Below are 21,623 nucleotides of genomic sequence, written 5' to 3'. Positions count from 1 at the left end.
ATGTCTGGGTCATAGTGTATGCAGTTCTCTAAAATAATATTCTTTCTTTGCACACCCATCAGCAATGAGTTGGAGTTCTGTTGCTCCATCTCTTTACCTGTGTCCATAAGCAGTTAAAGAGATAAATACAGTTGCTATATTCATATAGTGAGATTCCACAGAATGATAAGAATGAATAATCTACAACTAGCAGCAAAGTATGGATGGATCTCAAATATGTAACACTGAGTGAAAGAGGCCAGACACACAAAAATATATGATTTTATTTATGAAAGGTGAAAAAAATACAGGGAAAATGATCTGTGTCTTTTGACATCAGGATAACAGTTTCCTTTGCGGGATAGACACTGGAAGGGGGTCTGAGAGGGGCTGTTAGGTTGCTACTAATATGAGTTGCTACTTATTCTACTTCTTGATCTGGGTACCAATTTAGAGACGGGAGTTTGTGCAAATTCAGCAAACTGCATATAGGCATGGGTCCTTTTCTATGTATTTTATTCTTCAATAAAAAGGCTTTTTTTAAAAAAAATTAAACCCTCACCTTTCTGCTTCCCCAACAGTTATACTAAACTTAAGCTGCAAGTCACTCCAGAAGGACGTATTCCTCTCAAAAAGTAAGTTTCAAGAGCATTTCCTATTATTCGTTATCTTTTTCTCAGAGTTGAATGGGTGCCATGGCTCTGTTTTGTTTCTCCATCAGCTTAAGTGGGACCATGGAAACATATGGTAACCCCATCCTTCTTCATGCATGTCTCACGTCAGAGCAGCTGCTCTCCTCATTACATTTCCATGGGGCTGCCCTTTCCTGTGGCATCATTTTCAAGAAATGCTAAAGCAAGAAGTGGGTGGAGGGATAGGAAAGGAACCTCACTGGTAAACCCAGAAACCATCTGAGATTCTGTTGTAGGAGTACAAATTAAGTGACCCCTGTGCCTCTTCTTATCAATATGCCCCTAGCCTTAAGGCAGGATTTGTAAATCTGATGCCCATAGGACCAGGCAAAGAGCTTAAGTGACAAAGCAGGAACAAGAGGAGAAAGAAAATAAAAGAACAAAACCAGTCTAAGGGAGTCTCCAACTCACCTCCACCATGGTACCCTGTGGGATTGAGGAGCTCTGGAAACAAGATTTTCTAATGGTTCAAGAGAACACATATAAATTCAAATCATTACATTAAACTGTCTAGCCCTTCATTCTGTTTTTTTCTTTAAACCAATTAGGAACCAAAGAAAGTACATCTTTAGACCATCTTAGCTGAAAGTCTTTACAAACTACCAGCAAGCATCTGTGAATAAAAAAGTTAAATTATTGATAACATAACATGCACCATTGGAGCACCTTTGTTGCAAGAAGGAGACAAGGTTGGGAAGGTTGTTTATATTAGTGTTTAATATGACAGATTACTTAATGCAAAAGTTCTTTTTTAATTGGGTTGTCCCTATTGTCTCAGAATATTGATTTTATATTAAACAATATAAATTTTTTAAAGCACACACATAGATCAAGAACATAGATGCAGTCCAGGCGCTAGAAGCTCACACCTATAATCCTAGCTACTCAGGAGGCAGAGATCAGGAGGATAGTGGTTCAAAGCCACCCAGGGCAAATAGTTCACAAGACCCTGTGTCAAAAAACCCTCCACAAAAATAGAACTGGTGGAGTGGTTCATGATGAAGGTCTTGAGTTCAAGCCCCAATGCCACAAAAAATAAGAATAAAAAAAGAATACAGATGCCAATGTATGAAGGAATGGGCGAGTGGGCCTTTTTTCTTTCTTTAAAGATTTGTCATGGATAGGTTTGATTCAATGGGATGTTTTAAGTTGGCTTCATCTGTAAGCAATGTGATCTGTACGCCTTTCAAACAGCCCTCATGTATGTGTTTTCACTTCACAGCATATATCGCTTGTTTTCAGCAGACCGGAAGCGAGTTGAAACTGCATTAGAGGCTTGTAGTCTTCCATCTTCAAGGGTGAGCATGTTGCCTTACAAATAACAGCACTGCACAATAACTTTTAAGAGTGCACACAAAATACACAGCAACCCAATGTTACCTAGACATAATTTTATATATCAAGAAAGCCAAAATTTACCTGTTAATCTCATATAAGAAAAATTCCCATAACCCTAACATTCCAATGTAGAATGGCCCTTGCTTTTTACAGATTAAAAATCAGTAATGGGGCTGGCTAAGCGGTAGAGCAAGTGCTCAGCATGTGAGAGGACTGAGTTTGACCCCCAGCACTGCAAAAAAAAAGAAGGAAGAAGGGAAAGAAGGGAGGGAGGGAAGAGGGACTGAGGGAGGGAGAGAGGAAAGAAGAGCCAATCAACAATATAAAAAAAACAAATAAGGGTCAACATTGTCAAGAAGACAATTTTAAATTTGGATTCAAACCTATCATTAATAATAAGCACTTACTTGATATTAGCTGAAGATAGTGTAAAGCTGTTATGTTTAGAAAGGTATTTTAAATACTAATTTCATATTATACTTTTTAAATTTCTAGTTTTAAGATTTATAAATCACACACACAATTAGTACAGTAGTGCATATTTATAAATAAATACTCTACAGGGCTGTGCTCAAAAGGAGGATACAGGAGCAAAGCGATTTAGACATCACACACTTTGCTCATAGGTGATAAAGTAAGGGAGAGGACAAGCATGTAACATGCACATTTTTTGTACTTAGCACACATAAGGCACTCCATATATGTTAACCACTAGAATGAGATAATTACCCTTATTTCAACTCATTTCTATATAACTGACTCTAAAATGGTATGTTGCCATTGCTTCTGGGAGAACAGTCTACTGCATAAACCCTGTTTCTCATGCTGTATACAGAGCTCTCCTTTCTGTTCCAAATTATTTTTATCCTAGTATCTAAGCAACAAGTAAGCACTTACCTAAGGACAACACTGACTTTATAGACAGAAACTCTGAGCTTCCTGAAACATGCTAGAAATGTTCAAGTTGCACTGAATGAAATTGTAAATCCACTCTTATCTTGTGACTGAATTATTTAAAAGTACTGAGTGCTATTTATTACATTCATCAGTCAATTTTGGTTGTGAATACTTTTTCAAAAAAGAGATTGAAGTTTATAAACGACTTTGGTAGATCGCTGGGAAAAGAAAGACTTCTCTAATACCACTTTTCCTTTGTAAACAGAAAAGGCTGGTGATGCTGCAAAAACTAGATAGAACTGGGCAAAGACTTCACAAAACATTTTTCCCTTCACTTTCTTTTCTATTTTGGCAGTGCTGGGGATCAAACCCAGAGCCTTAGCATGCCATGCAAGCCCTCTACAACTGAGCTACATTGACAGCCCTTTCCTTCCATTTTAATAAGCAAAATAAAATTAACTTTCTTATTATTGCTCTTCTGCTAGTGCTTTGGAGTAGAAAAGATAAAACAATGAAGGTCCTGTCATTGATTCAATAAATATTTCTTGAGCTCTTACTACTTGTCCACAGTCATTGAGAATATGTTGGTAAAAACAAAATGAACTCCAGGGCATCAGGACTACGAAGTCTTCTGGGGGAACTAGTCAATAAACACATCAACAAATGCTTTGGTAAATTGGAAGGAGTGCTATTTTAAAAAAAGAAGAAGAAGGAAAGAAAAGAATGTAGTGCTGCCATTGAGAATAAGGGAAGTTCATTCCAGAAAAAGAAATCAGTGTGCACAAAGCCCTGAGGCTAGAAGAGTTTACTGGGTTTGATCAACTGAGAAAAGACCATTACCTTTAAGAATAAAGAAAAGGTGTAAGAGATGGGTTTACAGAGATATGCAGAGAATTTTTTGCCTTTGTAATCATTTCTGATTTTATCTTTCCAAGATAATACCTTGTAAAATACAATGACCAAAAATTTTAACTTAGAATTATACATCTAGCTGAGGGAAAGAATGAACAGAAAATGAAGCTGGATAAAAAAAAATCAAATCCATCAATCAATTCTCTGTAAATTGCAATTTTCTAAACAATTGAAGTCTGACAATTCAGTCAATAAACATAAATTGAATCTTTAGAATCTACTATATCTATTATAGGTTCAAACTTTCAGCCCAATATCAACTGGAGACATATTAGATGGAAAATGAGATTCAAATAGCAGGAGTTAGGTTTAAATTGGAAAAAAATACTTATCTTTAGCAAATTAAGTGTAATGGCAATTTTCTAAAGGCAAACTGATGAAAGTATTTAAAAAATACAATAAACTCCCATCATAGTTTGGAAAGATCATTATTCACAGTAAAATATAATTTACTTGAAGGTTTTGCAGAATTAGATGTTTTTTTACAAACATCCAAAAAACAAAGACAGTTTCAGAGCCAGAAAGTAAATGTTTCTGTGAACTGCCTATGGCATATCAAAACTATATTTTAAATCCTGTTTTATTTTCATATCTATACAACAGAGAATGTAGAAAATAGTTATTCACTAGCTGAAAGATTCTGAATATATTAACAAGCAGTATTTTAAACATTCCACAAAGAAAAGGATTATATAAATGGTAGCTAGTTATGCATAAATAGGATCCTGTTTCATAGCCAGACATCATTCAAACTAGATTTGATTGTGTTCTGAAAATAGATATGTTACCAGAAACACAGTGGATATCCTGTTGAGATTTTTAAAACATTATCTTTGTGCACATTGTTAGGGATAATTAATGCACTTGAACTTGTACCCTGGCTGACACGATCCATTGGAATAACATTTTCCTGTAGAGGTTACTCCTTTGGAGATTACATTTGTTAGCCTCAAGTTACCCTAATTGCTAAAAAGTAGTACTATCCCTGAAAGAGAGACGAAGCAATTACTGTCCTTCTATTAATAACCCAAACATATTTTCCAGTGAGACCTTTGAAAACCTTTCCATATTGAGAAAATTATTACTCTACCCACAAGCTTTCTGAGAACTGAAAATAATTTATTTGTACTAAACTCCCTTGATTTAAGGCTTATTAACTTGAAAAGAAGTTGGTGACATTTGAAATTGTATTGTAGTCTTGCCATAACTTTGACCTATGGGGTTGCCTTTTAATGAAGAAGATAAGAAATCTGTGTGTTTGTTTTAAATTTAAGAATTTGCTATAGCAGCTAGGCGTATGTATAATACATGGGGAAACTAATTTTTTTTTAAATAGTACTATACATTTTGATAAGGAATAGTGTGAATAAATTGACAAAACAACTTCTCTGTATAACTAGTTTGCTGCCTTTCTTTTATGCTTTACATCCTGAAAATAAATCAGAAACAATTAGTTTTGCATTTGTGATTCTTAAAGTCACTAGTATCAAAATTCTACTCTAAAACCACATTAAGTACACAGCACATTAGAAGTGATTTACTTGTAATTATTTCATGGACTATAATTAATTCAACTTCTGGTTTATGGTTTTAAAACAAAAATATTGAAAGTTGGTTGAATTTCTGAATTTACTGGGAAACAATTCATGGCCCATCAAGAAAAAAGTCTACATATGGACTCTAGTCATTAGAGTTTGCTTCAAAAAATAGAGTTTTAAATATGCTAATACTTTATTGTTTGTGCAATAAATGGGCCTGATTCAGATTACACTACTTCAGATTATACTGACCTTCTTAATTTGCCCTTCAAAAAATTCAAGTAAAGCAGGCATGATAGATCAGTCCTGTAATCCCAATACTCAGGAGACTGAGGCAGGAAGATCTCACATTTGAGGTCAGCCAGGTCTATCTCAAAAAAAGAAAAGAAAAGAAAAGAAAATTCAAGTAATGATAGCAACAAATAATCACTGACATTCTATTTTATGGCAGGTGCCTGAGGTAATAGACCAACTCTTGGATTACAACACAAGATCTAAGGTCTAGCCCAGTCTCCTGGATTCACCAGCAGACATTGTTTAGGTTGTATGCCAGGCACACAAAGGGATTAAGTAAGAAGCTGTCACTTCAATCAAAAACTCACAGTCTAGTAGAAAACTAGAATTATAAATGGAAAGTTGTGTGATTGAAACTATTATGAAGGTATATAAAACAAAGGTAACAAAGGTGGACTGTGGACACAAAGAAAAACTGTGTCATTGCTAGCTCATGTGGTCAGGAAAGGGTTCCCAGAAACATACCTACACATTGGACATGATTTTTGTAGTGTTGATCAGGCTTCCTTCTAGACAAATAGGAAAAATGACTTGTGCCATCCACTTAGTCTTGAGATCCTGGAAAAGAATGTATGAGAATGAGCTTTGTGAATTTCAGCCTCATGTAAAATGTAAGGAATTAAGAATCACCCATAGCTTTTCCCTAAATATCTTCCTTGCACTTTAGCTTTCACTGATACTTATTTTTACTCCTTCTTATAAAATATCTCTCTCCCATTTTCACCCACTGACCACAAAGACTTTTGGGTGTTGTCATCTGTCATGTTGGGCAAGAAAATGATGAGAAAAGAAATAAAGCTTAAAAAAAAAATCAGCTTTATTAAAATATTTTGCAATTAAAATAATGTATTTATTCAGATTATCTCATTAGATTGTCCACTTTAATAGAAAGTCTAAAAACCCAGCTGGCAAATGGTTAGGTTTTAGTAAAGCATATCATTCCATGAAAGTATGTGTCTGAACTGTTGTGTAAATGACTTTAGTAAAATCTGATATTCCACAGAAAATAAAATATACACAAGTTCTTGCAGTCAATTGCCACCAATCTCATAAATTGCATTCATTCATTTAATAAATATGTACTGCACACTTGCTATGTTGCACACTGGAAATATGATAGTTAACAAGCGATACACATATCATAACTAGTGTATATCTGTAAGTAAGCAAAGAATAGGCAGAATTCTACAGCCAAGAGTGCAATACAGTTAAATGAGTGCTGAAATATGAGAGAAGTGAGGTGCAATAGGAGAATAAATTCAAGATTAAACCCAATCTAGGGGGAAGGCAGGCTGTCCAGAGGAAGAGACTCTAAACTAACAGAAGAAGGAAGAAGCAAGAGGTCAGTAAGAGAAGGAAGACAATTATTGGTACCATTAATTAAAAATAATTTATGTGTGTGCTGGGTAGGGTTAGAGGGAGGTGGAGTGAGTTGGATGTAGTCAAGAAAATGGGAGAACACCATGAGGTTCATAAAATTCAATGAAGTTAGATGCACTTGAGTTGGTCACAAGTGTCAGTGAGTATTTTTCTGCAATTGATTTTTAAATCTTCCTCTTCCCTATGTCTCATAGCAAAGAGTGAGAGATACAGAGTCTTTTCTGGCTTTTTAAAAGAGAGGCATCGTCTAGCAAATAGCTTTTTTATAAATCAAATTGAATTTTGGAAACGTGTTTATAAATTCTATGTGTCCCCATTTTTACTGGCAAAACATCAGCAAAACAATCCATGAAAGTTTCTCATTCTTGGATTTGATCCCTTGTGCTCATGACTTGAAAGCTTGTGTCCAAATAGCCTAAGGTTTATTTAAATTAGTGCATATTAATTGTAAAAGGGGTTTCATTATAATAGTTCCATACATGATAAAATGTGCATTTTGATCAAATTCACCCTCTCCATTCCTCCAACTCTCCCTCTGTTAGCAAATTGTTGATGGGTTTTGTACTTCTGTTTTCACACAAGCATATAAATGCAAGTAGCCTAAGACTAATGGCAGCAAGTATCTCTCCATGTTAAGTTACTCATGTGTTGTTTGGTTTTCTTGAAATTTATTTTGCAAAAAGATGTTTTTCCTGCTCTTTAAGTGAATTTAGTAAAGGAAAATATTACTTCATTCATTAATTCCACAAATATGGGTCTTTTGTTATCTCCTAAGTGGTGAGCTAAATTTTCTAATCTCTTAGTAAGCAGTATACAATTTCAGACAATAAATCAATGACTTTTGGAAATTTCTATAAAAGTACAGTTCAAAACCTATGAATATTCTAAAAGGAAGGGCGTTTTCTTTGGTTTAGGGTCTCAAAAGTAAAAATAATCATATAAACACATACCTGAAATAGGAAAAGTGCGTGAAATATGTTCTTCCTGTTAACAAAGGCTTGAATACATACTTCCGGTTTCCATGGCAGCCCAACCAAACAGAAAACATAAGCCATAGAAGTGGTGTTTGACTTGCTTTTCAAACAATAGAACCAGGAGCAATCAGTGACAAATAATGACTGATGCTGTCCTACTTATGAAAACTGCTTTACAACTTATCAGATTATTTAAACCAGAGGGAACATTGTTTGAAAAAAAAAAGAGTCAAAATTAGAATTTATGTTTTCATTTTGACAATGTCTGTCTCTAGGGTCATCACTTTAAAAAATATTCATTCAATAGCCTGACAAAAAACACAACAATGAGCATATATTTCATGCCACTGATCTGCAAACTTAAAAATGGCTAAAGTGGTAAATTTCACATTATGTATACCTTACCTCAGTTTTACAAAGCAAAAGATTCAAGCCAGGAAAAAAAGGAAAAAAGAAGAAGGCTAAAAATTCCTGCTAAACAGATCCTGTCTTTCTTCGGTCTAACTTATTTTAATAAATGCACTTAGGAAATTACCTTAACATCCCTTCAGCAGGAGAAAATTACTAGGCTTACATTAAAATTCAAAAGCAACAAAAATAAGGATTTTGACAACATGAAGTCAGTGTCCATATGAACTTTACAGTGGCCTCATAGATGTCTTTGGAATGTTTACCCTGACATCCCTCATGGGGTGACAGAGGGAGGGAGGGAGGGAGGGAAGGACAAAGGGAGAAGCAGGAGAGGGAGGGAAAATGGAAGAAGGAAGAAAAGATATAGAAAGAACAATCAGGGAAGGAGAATGTTAGAGAAAGAAAGAGACCATTTGCTGATCCTGTTGTTTTATTTCCCAGAATGACTCAATACCTCAAGAGGATTTCACTCCAGATGTGTACAGAGTTTTCCTGAACAACCTTTGCCCCCGACCTGAAATTGATAACATCTTTTCTGAATTGTAAGATAATCCATTTTAATCCACTTCTTTTTCAGCTTTCACTTATACTTGGGGTGGTTAGGGCAGAAGTTTGAACAGCACTAGAGGGAGATGGATGAACACTACACACCATGTCTAAGATCAATGCTTCCAGGTGATGTGTTGGACGTGGTCACACAGTCTTGGATCTGAGATGCAACCACTGCTATTGATGGGCAAATGTTTACTATGATTTACTGCTAGCTGTCATGCTTTAGTATGCTCAGGTGGCTCTGTGGGGTTTGAAGACCATAGCTAAAATAGGAAGGCATGTTGTTCTTAAAGGAAATAGACTCGTGTAGCAGAATTATTTCTCATTTCGTCTCTTTGAATCAAATTAGTGGAATTAAAGTTTGGATTATTAAGAACCTTTCTACCAGGAAAATTATTTTCTTTTAAGTTAGATATTATAAATTTATGGAGTCAGACATGGTGGCAAACATCTGTAATCCCAGCTATTCATGAGGCAGAGATCAGAGGATTGTGGTCTGGTGCCAACCCTTTGGGATAAAGCACAAAAATCTAACTAAAAAATAACTAATGCAAAAAAAGGGCTGGGATGTGGCTTAAGTGGTAGCATACCTGCCTAGCATGTGCAAGGCTCCAAGTTCAAACCCCAGCAACACCAAAAAAAGAAGAAGAAGAAGAAGAAGTTATAAACTCTTATATAGTCATGATTTTTTTAAGAAGATTGAAAACAAAAGAAACAAATCAAAATGTCAAGGCATATGTGGGGAAGTAGCAATTTACCTTTCTTGTATTAGAATTCATATAATGACTGAAAAGCAATCTGGAATTGATAAAGAGGAATATAGGCAAATGGTGCTGTTGAGAATGGTATCACACATTGAATATATTTTTCTTTGTGATGTTCACTGCCAGGAAATACTTATTTACCATCTGCAGTAGTTATTTACCATTGAACTTACCTTTAGGCCATTGAACTTACCTTTAGGCCATGAATAAAATTGAAATGGGTAATTTGAATTGCACTACTTTGAGGAAACCATACACTACTCTTCTGAAGCCATAACTTTAATGAAATGAATAATGCACCTAAGTAGGTTGTTTACTTTTAAAGTCATGAGTAATAAATACATCTTCAAATGACTAAGTGGGATATGGCAGTTTGATGACTAAATCATAATTTTAGTGTTATAATAAAAAAACAGTGCAGTGGCTCTACCTATAATCCCATCAACTAAGAAGGCAGAGACTGTGAAGACAACTATTACAGGCCAACCCAGCAAAAAGTGAATGAGATCCCATCTCAATTAATAAACCAGGTATGGTAGCATCCACTGTGATCCCAGCTACTTGGAAGGCATAGGTAGGAAGATCACAGTCCAGGTCAGCCCCACGTAAGACCCTACCAGAAAAATAACAAAAGCAAACAAACAAACAGAGCTGGAGGCCTGGCTCAAGTTGTAGAGCACCTGCCTAGCAATCACATGGCCCTAAATTCAAAACCCCGGTACCCCCCCACAAAAAAAAATCAGAAAACAATCCACACTTCTGTGTTCAAGTTAGAGTGCATCTTGCACATACCATGCAGTGTTTTCTAACTGTGGATTTTCTTAGGCATCTGATACAGTTCATGGGTATTGGAATTTAGTAATAGTGATTACAAAAAGTAATGTGTAGCCCACAGAGATGCAGAAACTATGGTGGAGCAGCATCATATTTATAGGGCAAGGTAAGAATTTCAATGTAATATATGTTTTTCAAGTATGGTAGAATCTTGTTCTCCTGTAGCTAAATGCATAAATAAGTCTTGGTAGAAAAATATTGTAATTTCTTGGGTTTTATAAATTGTTTTTAGTGGTGCCAAAAGCAAACCATACCTTACTGTTGATCAGATGATGGATTTTATCAACCTTAAGCAGCGAGATCCCCGGCTAAATGAAATACTTTACCCACCTCTGAAACAAGAGCAAGTCCAAGTATTGATTGAGAAGTATGAACCCAACAACAGCCTCGCCAAAAAAGGTTAGTAAACTTGTTTCATTTCAGCAAGAAGCTTTTGTTTCCAGCTGTGAATGGGTCACACTGGTATTTACGGACATCAGAGTTTGTTTAGGTCAGTTTTCCCTATTTGTATGCTTGCTTTCCTTTCTGTATGAAATCACTGCTGACTTAGCCCAAAGGAAATTTGTAGTGTAGTGCAAAAAATATGTAAGTCCAAAAATTAATATCAGAAAGGCAGTTCTAAGTTGCTTGAAAGTTATTGATAAATTTATATTTTTTATTCTAGAGAAATTAATTGCCAAAATATCATGAGAACTAATTACTGGGAGCTTTCAATTATTTGTGACAGTATTGTCTCCAAACAAGACTGTTTCAATCCAGAGGACTAAGTCTCATCTGTATTGAAATGTCTTCACTTAGAACATTGGTGTGTTATAACTGATATTATTGAAAATTGTCTAGGTGAGGAAACAAAGTATTATTGAGAAATATTGCATGATAATATGTGGGCAATTTATATAGCAACAGAGATAGCTTTAGCAAGCTTATAAGAATAGTTATCATAAAAGTAGATTTAAAAGTCTCATCACTCATTGTACTTATTCTAGAAATGGCCCTCTAAATAGAAAATGAATGGATGTATTAAGAATAAAATAGTATCTTACTTCTTCTACGCATCATGAATTGTGAATTTACAGATGATATTTTTAAATTCTGTTTATTTTATTGGTCAAGTACTTTGCTTTTATTTCTGTTATTTTTCTTATTATTGGTGTGGAGGTGATATTGGTCAAAGGAGGCAACTTGCCCAACAGTGTCCTACCATAGGCAGGCCTGCTCCTCCAACTCTACTTAAATATGATGCCTTTTCTTCCCTAATTAGCTCTTTGAATTCTCCTTATCATCAAGCAGGAAGCAACTGCTTGGAGAAGCTTTTGCCTACATAGCTTGGCATTTCCCTTTGAAATCAAAACTTCTCCAAAAACAACTAACACAGTGTTACAACAGATCTAGCATGACTTCTCAAAATGACTAGCCCATGACATAGTGAAAACAAAAGGCTTTTGTGAAACCAATGAGGCCTCCAAACCATAGACTTTGCCCTTTTACCTCCCTTCCCGCCACATTGCTGATAGCTCACACTTCAGCAGGTTCATGATACCTCCGTACATCACTCACTGATGACTTAGATAAGTAGAAGGTACAAAGGAAAAACTGTGATAGTTTATTGTAAAAACCTATGATCCTAGAAAAACCAACGCTGATTCTGATGGAAATTAAGATGTTACCTCCTAGCATTTGCAAGATTATTTAATGCCATTTTGTAAGTGTAAAAAGTATGAACATCACAATCACAACAGACACACAAAATTTAGGTAGATTTTTAAATTCACTTTCTTTGATTTCCTATGACTTAATGATATTAGTCATGAGCCACTTGTAATCACTCTTAATCTCAATTATAGGGAGGCAACATAGAACATTGTTTCCACTCACAGTTTCAAAGCTGGGATCTACCTCACTTGTTACATGGTCTTGGTACTTAACTGCTCTGTGCCTTAAATACTTCAGAATTGAAGGGAAAGAAGTCTTGATTGGCTTGTGAATTTAGAAGTAAGTAATATTTGAAAAGCATTTATAAAGAAGAGTGTCTTCTGATTAGATCAGTGTTTACTCAATGTATTGAAGTGTAGTTTTAATTCTTTAGGTGTTTTCATCTATTTTTTTCTAGGAGATCACAAGATGTTGGAAAAAAGAGCCTTAGACTCTTTTTCCCCCCAGCATATACTCATGATGCAATATTTAATTTATTTAATATTTAATTAAGGTTTGAAAGTCTGATCTAATCACTGACATAAAGCACCCTGTGCCTCAGCTTATCACTTAAGAATGTCCCCTGGTGTTCTCCTCTCCGCCAAAAGCTTCCTCTAGCACCTTGGCAGGGCAGAGACTTTTGGAGTTCAAAATGTACATGTGGCGAGGACCAACTCCTACTAGCATAGGAGATATGCCTTCTGTCACCCCCACAGGACTCCAATGACACAGGTCTGGCTGGCTAGATCTGTTGCTCTGTTCCTTCCACATCTATAGGGAAGAAATTCACCTCTCCAGGAGTCAGCTAGTCTACTTATAAGACCTTAGTATGATCACTTCAACTCTAAGGCATGTACACAAAAAGAAACTTGTAATAATTGCCTTATCTTAAAGATAAAGTAAGATTATGCATTTTAACATTTAGCTCAGCACCCATTAGTCATTCCATAAATAACATAGATTATTATTATCATTATTTAAAGTAAGCCAAATACTGCTGGAGGGAGCACATGATCTCTGGGAATCTAGCCCTGTAAACTCAGGTTTACAACCAAACCTCCTTCACTCATTCATGATTTTGACATTCGATAAACTTTTAACAAGAAGCAAGAAGCAGTGGTCAGTGACAGACACAAAGATATAATCTATGCATCTGGGCTGGTAGTATGACCCAAGTGGTCAGAATGCCTGCCTAGCAAGCATGAGGTCCTGAGTTCAACCCCCACTGCTTCCAAAAATCTATGCATCTAAGGCTTGTACTCACCAAGTATGGTGGTGCATATCTGTAATCCCAGTACTCTTGAGGCTAAGACAGGAGGATCACAAGTTCAAGTCCACTATGGACTACATAGCAAGACCTTGTCTAAATAAACAAAGGAAAAGTACTTAAAGGCTGTCACTCTTTTTTAACAGTTATGGTATAAATATAATAATTATCACTGCTCAAATTCTAGTGTGCACAAGAATCACCTGTGGCCTTGTTAAAATGCAGATTCTAAAATCAACATTTCTAATAAGTTACTAGATGATGCTGACTCTGCTGGACCTGGGACCACACTGAAGTGCAGAGCTATGAGATACAGAGAAAGGGCAGTAAGCAGGAAGATGGAGAGATGTCCTGCTTGTAGGGAAGGTTCCAGAAGAGGTAACAGTCCAGCTAAATAATTTCAGTAGGGATGAATGCAAGATCATCTAGGGATAGAGGATTGTGTTCTTTTATGCATTCACTCATGTATTCAACAAATATTTTTAGAACATTCATATACTAAGCACCAAGGAAACTTAAAACAGAACTTTAAGATTCACCAACTAAATCTGAATATGAAAAGAATTAACCTAGAAGGTAACACACACGCACAGGAAATCAATGTGAGTCAATGCCCTGCATAGCTATCCTTATCTCAACCAGCAAAAACCCTTGTTCCTTCCTATTATGGCTTATACTCTCTCTACAACAAAATTAGAAATAAGGGCAAAATAGTTTCTGCTGGGTATTGAGGGGGTCAGGGGGAGAGGGAGGGGGCGGAGTGGGTGGTAAGGGAGGGGGTGGGGGCAGGGGGGAGAAATGATCCAAGCCTTGTATGCACATATGAATAAAAAAAAAATAAAATAAAATAAAAAATAAATCTGAATATAAGGACAGAAAATTACACTTAGACACAGGGCCACAACTATTGTTTTCCTAAATTTTCCATTAGCTTCCCAGAGTAAATCTTATTTTTCAATCACAGCATTTATTTCTTAACACAAAACCTTGAGTAAGAACATAACATTGAACCTGAGCTATTTTATACCAAGTCATTTGTTTGCTGCTTTTTCTGTGTTAATGCCAACAAAGAAGACTACAGAAGATTGTTTTCTTGTGTTAACTGTTATTTCATAGTCAAAAAGATAATGATTTTTAAATTTATTTGTAAAGCTGAGAAATTGCTGGATTGGACTGTAATTCCTTAGTAACTAAGAGTTTGAAATACTTTTTCTAAGGATGAAAATTGATTTTTACTTTTGTGTTCATAACAATTGATGTTTGACTTTATGATATTTTTTCAGAGCCTCCTTTTGGTGTCTTCTTTATGTATTTAGTAACTATGAGAAAACCTCAGCAAAGTACAATTTAGGAAAGCTTTTTCTGACTACACCATAATGCCTGGTATGGGTCTGCAAGGAAATGGCTTTCATTTATTAAGCAACTTTAAAAATGCACATTAACATTTTGCAAAGAGGCAAGCCAAGGCCCTGAGGTTAAATGACTTTCCTAAGAGTTGATACCAATGTGTACTTCAAAACACCAATTGTTACCTTTTAGTTAAGCAACTCACACATTTTAATCAACAAACACATATGGAAATAGGGAAGTTGAATATCACATTACAATTTTTGTCTGATACTTTCATTTTGACAAGTTCCTAAATGTGCCCAAGAATTAGTTAAAACGGTGTTGATCTCAGTATTGACCCACAAATGCAGTCTTATTCACCTGAGAAAGGCATTTTTATATTGCCTACATTTGTTATAAAATCAGAGGCATAAGATGCATACATAATATATATAACTTAAATATACATAGGCACATATATATGTAATCTGACACCAAGAAATATATTTTAATCTAGGTTTTGAATAAGCAAATAATACACAAAGCTGAAATATGTTTAGTTTTTATATATGCATTTCATATAATTTTTAAGTGAAATGAAGCATTTTCAATGTGACCAAAAGTCTAAATACTAATGCTGACTATTAGCTAGTTGACTAAATGTGTAACACACAAAAGTGAGAAATGAAAACCCAGAAGAGATGATGGACTTTGATGCATTGTGGGTCTGCTGTAGTTAGCATTTTGGTCACATTTCTAAACTGGAACTTCTATTTAGGGAGATGTGTGCATTGGTTATAAATAATTCTGTGCATCCTAAACCAAATAGTCACATATTTGGGTTCCACAAAGAGAGAATTTGAATCTTGTCATAGAGGATGCTATTCCCAAGGGAGTTTAGCTTGTTTTTACAACATTCAATCATACATTTAAAAATGCTACAGACCCAGTAAGCAAAGGTTTCTTCCTTGCCAAGTTGTTTGCTCTGTAGACTTTAATATGCTTGACACAGGACTTCACAATGACCCCTGCCTCTTCCAAACAAAAAGGTCATGAATGTCAAAGTTGAAGACTAATGGCTCCCAAACAGTTACTTTTTTAATAGCATATACTTTTCAGAAAAATGACAGTGAGTTAAAATTAGCATAAAAATAAAATAACTATATTGATGCCTTTGAAAACAAAATATAGACCTCAAGATTCAATTAGAAATGAATGCCAAATTTTGCTTAAACTTCCAAACCAAAAATAAACAGTTGAATTTGCTTATGCTTTTATTCTTCTGTGAAGAGCAGGTGTGTATGACTATTTGCTAAATCATTAAATTAATGTAGCAGATTACAATATTAGCAGGTGTTTCAAGCCCCATTCCTTTTTTTATCATCAGTTCCTCCTCTTAAATTTTTATAAAGTGTATTGTAGAAGAGCCTCCCCTTCTTTCTTGCAGTTAAATCAGAAAAAAATGAAGCCGTATAATCCCTGTTAGCATTTGATCAGTGCTTACTGAGTCAATTGTTTGATAGTTGAAATGAACTCAAAATTATAATGGCACAGTAATTTGGTTTTAAGCAAAGCAGTAGAAGTTCAGGTATAGCAAACATTTTCCCTCCAAATAGACCTAAGCTAACAATGATTGTATCAGTAGAAGTAACTCTTGTGTTTTCAATATTGTTTTATTTTAAATACTGATATGATTGAATTACATTGTAGCATTACTATCAACACCAAGGAGCAGGCAGAGTGTAATAGAGTTCTGAACCTCAGGAATATTGAAATCTGTAGTATTAGGCAGAACTCCACTTGAAAAATGACAGAAACATAACTCGAACTGAAGAGCACAAAGAAGAATTTACTGGTACCACCTGCAAACAAAAAGTCAAGGTGTTAACGGCTTCAGGTGTGACTGTATCCAGGCACTTAAACGACATCATCAAGAATTGTCTTTCCTCAAATACAGAATGATTTCACTTATTTTCATTCAGAATCTACAAAAGAACTCAGAGAAGTAGAGGATGGAATGGCGTTTATGCGAGGTTGAGGGGGGTGGATGGGGAAAAGAGGACATGTTGATCAAAGGTTACAAAAGTTGAGTTACATAGGAGAAATAAACCTTAGTCATATATTTCCCAGAATAACTATAATAAATAATATGGTAAACTTCAAAATTGCTAAAAGAAAGGATTTTAAATATTTTTACCATAAAAAAATACATGAGGTGGTAGATGTGTTAATTTGCTTTATTTACTCATTCCACAATGTAGTCATATATCAAAAACTCATATTGTACTCCAGAAATATATAATATGTACAATTTTTAAAACTTGTTGCTAACAACAACAAAAAGAGTTATCTTTCTTCATTTCTCATCACTTTTTCTGTACTGGCTATAAATTCTTGGACAATTCTCAAAGTAACAAGACAACAACTCCAGGCTTATCAACTCAGCAATCTCTGTCTACAGGGACAATTTTTACTTGTAGTCTATCAAAAGTCCCAGAATCCTGAATCTGGCTAAAGTTGTCCAAGACTGAACTAGAGTTACTATGTCCTGTAAGATGGAATAAAACAATTGGAGGAGCTTAGGTCACATGACTCTTCCTAGAGCCAATGACAGATCATCTACCTAAACTAGAAATCACTTAGTGGAATCACTAAGTGACAAGAGAAAAAAAATAGTTCCCCAGAGTTTAAACAGGATGTGCTACCTAGAAAAAGGAGGAATGGTAACAGCAGTAGATCCCATGCAACCTGGGCCAGAAATTAACAACTGATCATCATTCTTTTTCTTACCTTAGGAGCCATTTAACCTCTTTGACCAGCCTCATGCTGCAGTTTTCTCTTCTTTCAAATGATTTCCTAATAGAATTGCTCCAAGAATTAAGCAGAATGTTCATGGAGAGGAAGGTTGTGTATATTACCTGTTGTCCACTATCAGAGTTGACTTGAACTAACACAAAATAATTGCCAGAATTTATGTACACTAAATTATTCCAAACCATTTATGGGCCTGAAAATAACATTTGGAGCTTTGGCAAGCATTACTAACCATTGCTTCTACTTGGCTTATTATATAGGCTTAGTTGTCTTAGAAGTCCATGTGGTGGTACATGCCTGTAATATCAGAACTTGGGAAGCTGAGGATCACAAGTTTGAGGCCATCCTGGATGGATTCCATAGCAAATTCCAGGCTAATTTGAGCTACATAGTGAATCCTTGACTCAAAAAAAAAAAAAAAGCAAAAGTATGTGTTGGAATTATTTAACAATAAAACCTGAAAAAGTATATGACATGTTATATTTGTGTACCTGAAGGTTCCTTTCTGACTCAATAATTTTATACATATTTTAAGTTGAAATATACTATAGTTTTAAGCATGAGAATTTAAACTTGATTCTTAGTATTTACTTTGTTATCACTTAACTTCCTAGTAATTTTTAAATCATATTTTCCCAGCACCATTTCTCTTTTTCTAGGTAGAACTTGAAAATGAGAATTCTTAATATAATCACTATTGTGCATCTTTGAGAGATCAAACATGCCAAAATTAAACAAAAAGAAAAAAACTAGTGGCACCCAGAAAATCTCAGGCAAGTGACTTTACTTGCTCAGTCTTCAGGTTCCTCATCTGTAAAATAGGATGGCACCAGCATCATAGCCGGCATTGGTGCTCTTCCCATGTCTCTTGGCACTCAGTGTTCCAATCCAGCCAGCAGTGTCCTCTGTGACTTTCTCTCAGTCTGATCACAGCCAGTCTGAAATTCCCTGGGACATCATGTCCCCAGTAGGTTCTCCAGTTGCTTCCAGAGTCCCTCAGTGGGATTGAGTCCTAATTATTCCAACCATAATCTGCCTGCTAACCACCTTTCCTCCCTTTCTACTTCTCTTGTTTTCTGGGAAAAGCTTCCAAATAAAGTACTTGCACCTAAATACTTGTCTCAGAACCTGCGTTTGGAAGACCCTAGACTTGAGCAAGTAATAGTTCTAACAGAATCAGCAGTGAAAGGTGGGATTAGCTGAGCACAAAGAGGGAGAAAAAAATGGAAAGGACCTATGCACACAACTCATTCCTTCCAACATATCATATAATTGTCTTAGTTGTGAACATTCATGAAGCACTGAGCAGTAACTTCAAATTATGGGATTTCCTGTTTACAAGAGAGTTAGCCATGTAACCTAACTTTCCAGTCTTCCGGGCAGGTAAGGAAGGGGCAATACTGTGAGCATGTTCATATTTTCTTTGCTCATTGATGTTACTCTAGATTCTCACATCAGGTCCTCCACCAGCACTTACTTAGAAAAGAGATGCAGTACTGACTTGGAAGTTAGCTATTGGCATGTATAGCAGTGGTTCTCAAACTTGTCCTTGACATAACATCCTTTATTTGGGTTTGTTTCTTCTAACAAAGTCTGAACAGGAAAGGCCAATATCTTAGGGAAAGCTTTAAAAGCATTGTTTTGGTTGAGTAGAGAAGCCTGAAATATAGTCCTTCCCCTGCACCCCTGCTGCTCATTCCTTGCTCTGCGGGTACTTTTGGCAAAACCTCAGGTGATGCAAGCTGCTCAGTTTAAAAACCTCTGATCTGGAGGAAATATTGACTGGCTTAAAGATCAGTCTCACTGTTAAGGTAATGGCCATTTTAACATGCTTATGTAAATTATTTGCTTAGCAATTGAGGAACTGAATGAACAAAGTCAACTTGAATGAGACAGCTTTTCTTTCCAAAAGACAAAGATAGATGAAAACTATACGACATAACTAATTCTTTTCATGCCTTAATTTACTCCACTGAAAAAGCAGCTGAAAGTCACTGTGGTATTTTATTGATTAAGATCCCATTTAAATTCCACCTATTGACTTTCTAGCCTGTGTGGAAGGTCACAGAAGAATGGTTTTGTCATTCCTGAGTGCATTCCACGCTCCTCTTAACTCCATGTTTCTTCTGTTCATAGATTTCTCTGAAGTATTTGAGATTGGCTAAGAATGAAAAAAAGAAAACTCTTTTCTTCAGGACAGTTATTATGGGGCCATTGTTCATGGGTTGGTTTGGCAACTCCCAGTACATTCCCTTCCCTCTTTGCATTTCCTTCATTTCCAGGAGGTAAGAACTGGGTCTGAGTGGAAGCAAAGATCCAGCCCAGAAATCCTGGATTTTTTCTTCCTCCCACCCTTCCTTCAGTGATCTCAACGTCTGCTCAGCAACTCAGCTCAAGCCAGAAAGCCACAGTCATGTCTCGTCACAGCTGAAATTCCTTTGTTCAGAAAATAGCCAGACAGGAAAAATATAAATAGTAAAAGGCAAAATCAAATGTCAGTCCCAAGGAATAGAGAAGTGAGCATGGTAAGCTAACCTATAGTTTTGTTAATACCTCTTTCCTTCATCAAATGAGGCCTTCCCAAGCTGTCTTGCCATTTCATATACAAGCTATTGGGAAAAAGAAGAGAGTGTTCCATATTCTCTCCATGTACTCTTCCAACAGAACATGACATTGATAATTATTGATTATTATACCTTTCCCCTTCTCAGTAGGGGTTGGGTGGAACTCTGGCTCAGTCAAAAACAGCAGTTGGCATTTTATACTGTGCTGGAAGAAAGGCCACAAAGCCACAGGCACTTGACTCCCAATACCACAATACCCAGACACTTGTTAATAGTCAATTTACCAGCAAAATAGTGTTCACCATGATCATGGTAGTATAAAAATGATTTCACACCCAGATTTTCAGCTATAACAAGAAACTCCAGTATGTCAAAGGAGTGATCTTCCAAGGTACAAGATACCCATTAAAGTATTTTTTTTCTAACACATACAGGACAGTCTCTCAGACATTTTAATGTAACAAACATGTATTGCCTACCTCACTTAAGAACTAATAGAGATAGACATGGTGGCACATGACTGTACTCCCAGCACTCAGGAAACTGAAACGGAAAGATCACAAGTTGAGGCTAAGATAGGCTACATTGTATATTTGAGGCCAGCCTGGGCTACATAGCAAGGCTCAGTCTCAATTTTAAAAAATAATAACAATGGTAATAAAATTTTAAAAATTAAAAAGAGCTACTAGGAAGTGCAACATCAAGATCAAGTCTTTTTTCTCAAGAAGCCTATTATTCCGAGGGAAGATGATATCTCAAATAATTATAATCCAAGATAGAATTGTATGTATCTGGATATATTCATCTGGCAAATATCTATTGAGTATCCATTATGTGATAGAGAAATTTTATTTATTATTTTCTTGTAAGCTTCAGGGAATTGTCCAAGCTTGTTATGTGCTAATTATCTTGTGTAAACCTCAGAATAAATCTTCAAGTCTATTATTTTATCACCAATTTATGTTGAGGAAACAGTCTTCAGATCATTAAGGAACTTGACTAGTTCATCAAGACCATATGCTAAGAGTTAGTGAGAATCTAAAAGAGTAGAATTTGTGACCCAAATGGAAACCTTGATGCTACTGTAGGCTCACTCATTCATTCACTTACTCGATACACTTTTTTTCACTTTTCTTTTTTTGTCTTGTGGGAAGTTCTCATTATGTTACTGGGACTGGACTCAAACTCACAATCCTCCTCCCTCAGCCTCTCGAGTATCTGGGGTTACAGGTGGGTGCCACCATGCCCAGTACTCCGTCCACTTTTGTTAGAGCCTTACTGTCTGTGTCAACCCTTGAGCTACACAATAGAAAGGTGCCATTCTTGATCTCCCAGGCTAGTAAGTACAGAGGAAGAATGTAATGTGACTTCTGAAGTGGAAAGTGACATTTT

General features: G+C 35.8%; 1 protein-coding gene across 3 annotated transcripts in view; it reads left to right on the top strand.

Moving 5' to 3' along the window:
• Window positions 1–21,623, top strand: part of Plcb1 (phospholipase C beta 1) — a 725,927-nt gene that overhangs the window by 506,061 nt on the left and 198,243 nt on the right. For all 3 annotated transcript variants that reach the window (XM_074074371.1, XM_074074370.1, XM_020160494.2), the window contains exons 6-9: window positions 561–614; window positions 1,894–1,969; window positions 8,857–8,957; window positions 10,798–10,964. In XM_074074371.1, coding sequence (XP_073930472.1) covers window positions 561–614; window positions 1,894–1,969; window positions 8,857–8,957; window positions 10,798–10,964 — 398 coding nt within the window. The remainder of the gene's footprint in view (window positions 1–560; window positions 615–1,893; window positions 1,970–8,856; window positions 8,958–10,797; window positions 10,965–21,623) is intronic.

Source organism: Castor canadensis, chromosome 5 (assembly GCF_047511655.1).
Source record: "Castor canadensis chromosome 5, mCasCan1.hap1v2, whole genome shotgun sequence".
NCBI lineage: Eukaryota > Metazoa > Chordata > Mammalia > Rodentia > Castoridae > Castor > Castor canadensis.
This window is presented reverse-complemented; position numbering and strand designations above follow the sequence as displayed.